The sequence below is a fragment of the Alligator sinensis genome, unplaced genomic scaffold (assembly GCF_000455745.1).
Source record: "Alligator sinensis unplaced genomic scaffold, ASM45574v1 scaffold294_1, whole genome shotgun sequence".
Classification (NCBI taxonomy): Eukaryota; Metazoa; Chordata; order Crocodylia; family Alligatoridae; genus Alligator; species Alligator sinensis.
Genome location: NW_005842305.1, coordinates 212,607 through 220,441, shown reverse-complemented (window position 1 = coordinate 220,441; position 7,835 = coordinate 212,607). Strand labels below are relative to the sequence as shown.

General features: G+C 41.4%; 1 protein-coding gene across 1 annotated transcript in view; it reads right to left on the bottom strand.

The window, feature by feature from the left end:
• BRWD3 (bromodomain and WD repeat domain containing 3) overlaps window positions 1–7,835 on the bottom strand; it is a 95,757-nt gene that overhangs the window by 64,307 nt on the left and 23,615 nt on the right. The window contains exons 4-6 of the mRNA XM_006028331.3: window positions 7,263–7,423; window positions 2,577–2,798; window positions 1,330–1,430 (exon numbers count right to left, since the gene is read on the bottom strand). Coding sequence (XP_006028393.2) covers window positions 1,330–1,430; window positions 2,577–2,798; window positions 7,263–7,423 — 484 coding nt within the window. The remainder of the gene's footprint in view (window positions 1–1,329; window positions 1,431–2,576; window positions 2,799–7,262; window positions 7,424–7,835) is intronic.

The window sequence follows — 7,835 nt, the reverse complement described above, 5'->3', positions numbered from 1 at the left end:
GCGGTATCATTATTACTCAGTGCTTAAAGTTAAGAGTCATTTTTAAATTCCTTTATTTCAGGATCTATACCTTGGAAGTTTATTATCATTTAAATATATTTTTTAATTAATTTTCTTAACTCTCTTTCTATTTTTATGACTTAAAATGACTATTTAACCTATTTAATATTTTGTTTGCATTCAACAACTCAAACATATTTAAAATAGAAACTGACAAGCCACTAATTAGTTTATAATACCATCAAACCCAAACACTCATTAGGCATCAAATTCTAACTACAGATGTGGGCAGACAAGGTTCTTTGGGTGAATCTGATATCTTTTATTACACCAACTTAAATAGTTGGAAAACAATTTTTAAGCAAGCTTTTCAAAAACCCTTCATCAGGCTAAGGAAGTTTCAGCAGTTGGTGTGTGCTCTTCCTGGATGGAATGAAAAGTAAAGAAGCCAGAGGCTGGGATGGTATGCATACAAGATAAGCAGTCAGTGAAGATGTAGATTGAGGAGTCTACATCTTCACTGACTGCCTATCTTGTATGCATACCATCCCAGCCTCTGGCTTCTTTACTTTTCATTCCATCCAGGAAGAGCACACACCAACTGCTGAAACTTCCTTAGCCTGATGAAGGGTTTTTGAAAAGCTTGCTTAAAAATTGTTTTCCAACTATTTAAGTTGGTCTAATAAAAGATATCAGATTCACCCAAAGAACCTTGTGTCTGCCTATGTGCTTAGACCAACACGGCTACAACCTACACCCCTGTAACTACAGATGTGTGCATTTCCAATTAGAGGTAATGGAATTTGCATGCATATCTTAAGAGAAGAATTTGGTCCAATATGTACAGGCTTAAAGTGAGAGCATCTCTCTACAGCTTTTGTCGGCAAAGCAAAGAAAGAACTAAAAGCCCAAGACTCTACAGACTTCAATGAGCCTTGTAGGTTTAGATATCATGGCACATATGAGGAAAAAGTACAGCCCCACAAGCCAACTTCATAGCACTTATGTGGCTATGAAACTCCTCTATTCTCAGGACTCCACACTGCCTCATACACAAGCATGGAATTGGGTACTGAGGAAATGAATCAGAGTCCATCTGTAGATCCATGCAAGAACATAGCCCTATGAGACTTCTTCACTGAAGTATTATGTATACCAGACAAAGGAATATGCGGCAAATGACTTCTCTTCATTTACATATATTCTAAAAGTATTGTACATCAATCCTCTGCCTTTATGTCACTGACCCAGCTCTGACTTCACACATTTTCTAGAAGTCAAAATAAACCGGTTATTAGTTAAATGATCATAACATCCAAATAAGCTTACTTAAATTTCATTGTACTAGCATGCCACTGCCAGAAACAGATTGTTCCATCAGCACCAGTAGAAGTGAGGTATCGTGTTGTTCCTTTTCTTGCTGGAGAAAACTAAAAATAAAAATCACAGCAGTTAAGACAGCTGCCTTCCTTGTTCTCTTACATCCAAGCCAGGGTGCACATAAATGGGATTAGCAAATAAAATCTTTTCAGGGAGAGTATGAACTCTCCCCTAACAAATTAAGAGACCAATATAATAAATCTCTACAGAAACTAAACTTCCATGACTATATAAGATGAAGTAGAAAATGTGCATGTGTGTTGCAAAATAAAGACACTCACTCTACGGCGCAGAAGGTAATTTCTTAATTTCTTACTGGAAGAATAGGACAGTAACCTAGGTCTTCTTTTTTTGTAACAAAAAGTGACAGAATATGCCTTCTTTCCAGGACCTGAGCACTACCTCTTAGGACAGCCCATTTCAAGCATGGAACCCCACCCAAACATGATACAAGCCAAGCCTCTGGTAGGAATCCCAGCGTCTTCCACTTCCCAGCACATATTTTTTGGCAGGAAGCAGAGAAGGTTTTTCAACAATGTTGCACAAAGGCCATGGACTCAACTTTGATTTCAGAGTCCAGACGAAGTTTAGTCCTTGAGCTACTAGGTATTTGTAAATGGCTTACTCTGTTTATCAATAATGACCATTGTTAACAACATAATTTCTAAAACACTTTGTGTACCCATTTTAGAAAAAGTTATTGCAACCTGTCAATTCAAATATGTAAAAGAATTACAAATCTTAAAAATTCATTAAAATCTTGGAGAGGAGAGCCAAATATTTTAAATCCACAATGTTAATTCAAAAGTAAAATAATGTCCTACAACATCAAATTCTTAAAAATCAGCTTGCATTAAATATAAATTCCAGTTTAGAACACTCATGTGAATGGAGCACATGAAAACAAGCCTAATTCAATGTTTACTATAAGATTATAACAGTGTAAAAATTATAGTTTCCATTTACATATCACCAATGTGAGACCCAGTTTGCTCTGGGCCTACATCTGTGTAAGGGAACTGTGTTTAAAAACAGTGCCTGCTACACAGGCCACGGGATGACAATAGCTTTCGGTTATTGTCAAGCTGGGGAAGATCTCCATGTGAACAACCTGCAAAAAATATCACTAAACCATTCTTCCTTCCTATTTTAAGAAGATACTTAAAATGTGAAGAAAAGATACTGTTACCTCTTACCTGTATGGAAGTAATGGAAGCTGAATGGCCCTGCAGAACGGCAACAGGTGCACAGGTTCGAAGACACCACACTCTGACTACCTTATCACAACTGCCTGCAGCAAGCAGCGTGTTTTCATAGTTAACAGCCATGTCAGAAATTTCAGCTGAGTGCCCTCGCAATGTTGAAAGCAGACGTCCATCATCCGTAGCCCAGATTTTCACCAAACAGTCATCTGAGCCCTAAGGATACACAAACAACTAAGGAGTAGGCAAAACATATCACATCTCCAAACATTTTAGATGAACAAATGCCCAAAACAAGGGTCACTGCAAAAAAGGTGGCTACAGTGGAATTCCACAGAAAGACACTCAGCATTTTGGATACCTTTGCAGAATCGGGGATTTAAACATTAGTTAAAATGGGAAACTGACTCTCAATGTTAATATGACCCCTCTACAATATTATTAATGTAGTAATAACATATCTGTTTGAAGATTAGAGATGATGAGCACTTCCAATTTTCACTGAATGCTCAGCTCTTCTGAACACAGAAAATACGATTTTTCAGCACACCTCTAAGCTAGAAACAAAGCTTTGTATCTTTCAGGGAACCTACTATTCCTTTCTAACCCCATCAAATCATAACAATAATAAAGTTTTATTAGAAAACTACACTTTTATTCAAAAAAGCATTTTGAAGGTTTCCATTTGTTTGTAAAAAGCTCTGAAAACAGCTCAATTATATTGAATATAATTATACTCATAGCACTAAAATTCACAGGTGAAATGATACAAAAGAGAGGCCTAGTTATATGGTTTTAAAACCTCGATAGAATAATACACTACAAAAGTTTTGATCATCACTTGTGTGGCAGGAGACAAAACATGCTTGGATGACAGGCCCATGGCAATCTCATCCAAAGCAAGTAACATATATGTATGTTCTCCTCCTTTTGTAAATGCAAACTTGAGAATACTTTCAAAACTTTGAAATAACAGCCCAAACGTAACCCTGACATAAGCAAATATGGTTCCATTAACATGAATGGCAAAATAGTTGCTTACAGTACACCAAGAATGAATTTGGTCTACTGTATAATATGATTATATTTCCTTTCTTTCTTAGTATGCAACAACCCAATGGAGCCCCATGTGAGGCCCTGGGAGATCTGTATAGTACACCTTATAGAATTAATGTTTATCTGTTTCACACTGCTAACTCCATTTTGAATGTAGGGCTGTGTTCCCTGGCGTGTCCTTGATGATGGACAGATAGTCTAAGGTAGGGATGGCCTACCTGCTGCATGGGTGCCATATGTAGCACAGACAGCCAATGTGCATGGTATATGGCAGACTGGGGAGGGGACAGACAGCAAAGTGGCAGACAGGGTAGGAAACAAAGCAAAGCAGCAACTCAGGTATGAAGCGCAGGGTGGGAATCAGAAAGTGGAGCAGCACATCAGGCAGGGGAAAGGCATCGGAGTGGTACTTGGGAAGGGTACAGGGCTAATTTATGGCACTGCTGTCAAAAAACGTTCATAGATTCATAGATTATAGAGTTGGAAGGGACCCAATGGATCATCGTGTCCGACCCCCTGCCCCGGCAGGAAAGAGGCCCGAGGTCAGACGACCCCAGCCAGGTGACTGTCAAGCCTCCTCTTGAAGACCTCCCAGTTAGGTGACAGCACCACCTCTCCTGGAAGCCCATTCCAGACTCTGGCCACCCTTATTGTAAAAAATTTCTTCCTAATGTCTAACCTAAATCTACTCTCCACTAGTTTGTACCCATTATTCCTAGTTACTCCCTGGGGCACTCTAGAAAATAGTGCATCCCCAATTCTCTGCTGTCCTCCCCTGATAAATTTATAGGCAGCCACAAGGTCACCCTTCAGCCGTCCTTTGTATAGGCTGAAGAGCTCCAGATCTCTCAACCTCTCCTCGTAGGGTCTTTCACAGAGACCACTAATCATGCAGGTGGCCCTCCTCTGAACCCTTTCCAGATCCTCCAAGTCCCTCTTGAAGTGCAGCACCCAAAACTGGACACAGTACTCCAACTACAGCCTGACTAGTGCTGCATAGAGGGGGAGCATCACCTCCCTCATTCTGTTAGTCATGCATCTGCTAATACACGACAAGGTGCGATTGGCTTTGTTGGTGGCCTCTCATTGCACTGCTGGCTCATGTTCATCTTGGAGTCAACTATGACTCCAAGATCTCTCTCAGCCTCTGAGCTGCTGAGGAGGACCTCCCCCAACCTATAGGTGTGCTGGGGATTCCTTTCCTAGGTGGAGTACATTTATCTTTGTTGAATTGCATCCTATTACGTTCCACCCATTGATCTAACCTGTCCAGGTCAGCCTGTAACCGCTCCCTGCCCTCTGGCGTATTAACTTTGCCCCATAATTTGGTATCATCTGCAAACTTGGAGGGTGATCAACACACCCTCATCCAAATCACTGATGAAGATATTAAATAATATCCCCCCAAGGACCGAACCCTGTGGGACCCCACTGCCCACCTCCTTCCAGGTTGAAAATGACCCATCAACCACCACTCTCTGGGTGCGGTCCCTAAGCCAGTTAGCCAGGTTGGCCCCCACTGTTCTAAGGGACAGGGCACAGGACTAACAATGGAGGGTCATTAAACCTTGAATGCCCTCTATTCAGAGGCATGCACGCTTGGACAAAATTTTGGGCACTCCACGGAAGAGCTATTCTGTTGCGGGGGATATTAACTAAGCAATGATCCCTTTCTGGGAGACAGATCTCCTGTCAAAAAGGATTGGAGATGATAAATAAAAGGGTTTATCACCAACTATTGGGAAGAACACTAGCTGCCAGAGAGAAACTCTATGTTTACAAGAAGACATAAGGAGGAAGGGGACTCATGGACACCCTAGAAGAATCTGTCAAACCCCCCAGATGCTTAGGGAGGCATGATTTTTTTTTTTGTCTAAAACTACATTTCTTGGGCTAATCAAAGAAAAATTATTTGCTTTTGGCTTGAAACAGTGAAATCGAAATGAAACAAAAAGCATTGAAACAGCTTTGAAATGAAATCAGGGCACTCGAAACGTTTCGAGTTTCAAAGCAGCCTGGTGGTAGGAGGCAAGGGAGAGCCAGGGCTACGCTCCGAGTGGCTCCACAGCCCGGTGAGGAGCACAGCCTCGGCTCTCCCTGCCTCCCACCACCAGTCTGTGCTCTGTGGGGCTGGCGGAGCCGATCAGAGTGCAGCACTGGCTCTGCCTGCCTCCTGCTGCTGGGCTGCACTCCATGAGGCTCCACCAGCCCCATGGACCACAGCCCGGTGGCGGAAGGCGGGCAGAGCTGGGGCTGTGCTCCACCTCCTGCCACCAGGCTGAGCTCCATGGAGCCTGGCACTGAGTGTCGGCTGTGCTCAGCACTGGTTCCAGGCAGCAGCAGCAGCCTCCTGTCATCCAGCGCAGATCTGGGGGCCCACACCGCCAGGAGGAGTCTGGCACTGCCTCACAGCCCTCCCAGGAGTGCAAGCCCCCAGATCTGCATGCCAGATGACAGGAGGCTGCTGCTGCCAGCAAGTGTCATGAATTTTGCTTTCAAGGCTCCGAGGTGCATTTTCTGAGAAACCTCTAAACCCATCTCCCTGAAACTTGGCAGGCTTCGCGCCCTCAGAAGGGGTTACAATCCCTACAATTTGCATCTGAATCAGGCAACAATCAACAACGTTTTGGGCATTTTCATGATTCCCCATTATAGCCCATGGGCAAAACATCGAAACAAGTCAAAACAGCGAAACAGTTTCGAAGAAATGAAACAGGACAGTGCTTCAAATCGAAACAAAACACTGTCCCTTTGAAACGGTGGTCAAAATGAAACGATGGTGTTTCACACAGCCCTAATGTATAGACACCAAGATGTTATTGCAGAGCTAATTAGTCAGCAGTAAACATCTCATGTAGACATGGACAATATTCAAGCAGAAAAACCCCTAGCATAGGAATTTTTTTTTGCTGGATCTATGCTTGATCCAGGTCTGACCCTCTGACTCCTCAGTTCTGCTCAGAATTTGATATTACACTTTAAAAAGTGTAAAGCAATATGCTGGTATAATTGAATATAGTGTGAAATGTAATTTGGTTTTATACGTAATTTCACTAACTGAATAAAAGTTCAAACATAAAGCAGTCCTGCTTGTAACTGTAGCTGGGAAGGCAGACAGAGAAAAGAAAGGAGACTTCAACAAAAGAAAAGGGTGTAGAATGATCCATATATTTTTCTGTAAAGGTGAAAAAAGCTGCTTTTGAATACTGAAGTATGGTAAAAAGTTAATAGCGCACATTTACAACTTTGAGATGCACGATGAATTAACAAATACTGTGGATTCACAAATTAATATATACAATGTACAGAAGGGAAAAATTATCAAAATTACCTTTTTCCACTTATTTTGACTCTTTTAGTTTAATTATACACTATTTTGTACTTCACAATACAAATCTAGTAGAGTACATTTTGCAGAAGTCACACAGCTTTAATAATCTGTAATAAGAAATCTCACTATAACGTCTGCTAGAAAGTTTTTACTGAAATATAAGGAAGACTACCAGCACTGTGAAACATGCAGTTTAAAAAATATACAAATTAAAGGAAGTAGGAGGTTCCTCTGGACAGGAACATTATATGGTTTAAACACACCAGGTTCAAAATTAAAATTTTTAAACTCACTGTGAAAATACGTCTTCCACTGCGATCAAATGCTATACAATACACAGATGATAAGTGCCCCAGAATCCTCTTGTGCATCTTCATGTATTGATAGGTGGATGATGGGAACAAATGGCTGAAGCGTCCATATCCAGTTAGTTGCCTGGCAGAAATTATATTTACTGGGAGGGAGCGGGGAGGGAGGCAGAACGAAAAATAAATAAATATATATAAATATATAAAAATCTCTTTAGATTGATTGGCTTAGACTTCCAGGTAATTTAGGGTGAATCAAACAACACAGCTTTATATTTACTTATTTGTTTGTTTATGTATTTACATCCCGCCCTATCTCAAAGACTCAGAGCAGCTTACAATAAGCAAATCACCCATGGACAAGGCTCCCCAAACAATTCCCCAAAATCTGAGAACTTCAGCTCTTACCCCAACCAACCACCTCATTGCCCAAAACCCTACACGCGCAAACCTTCCCATGAACTACACGAGCAAACCTTCCCATGAATCCCAACCATGCCTTCTAACCTCCTGGACTTGGCATCCATACATCATATTGATAGTGGTCCCCATGGACTA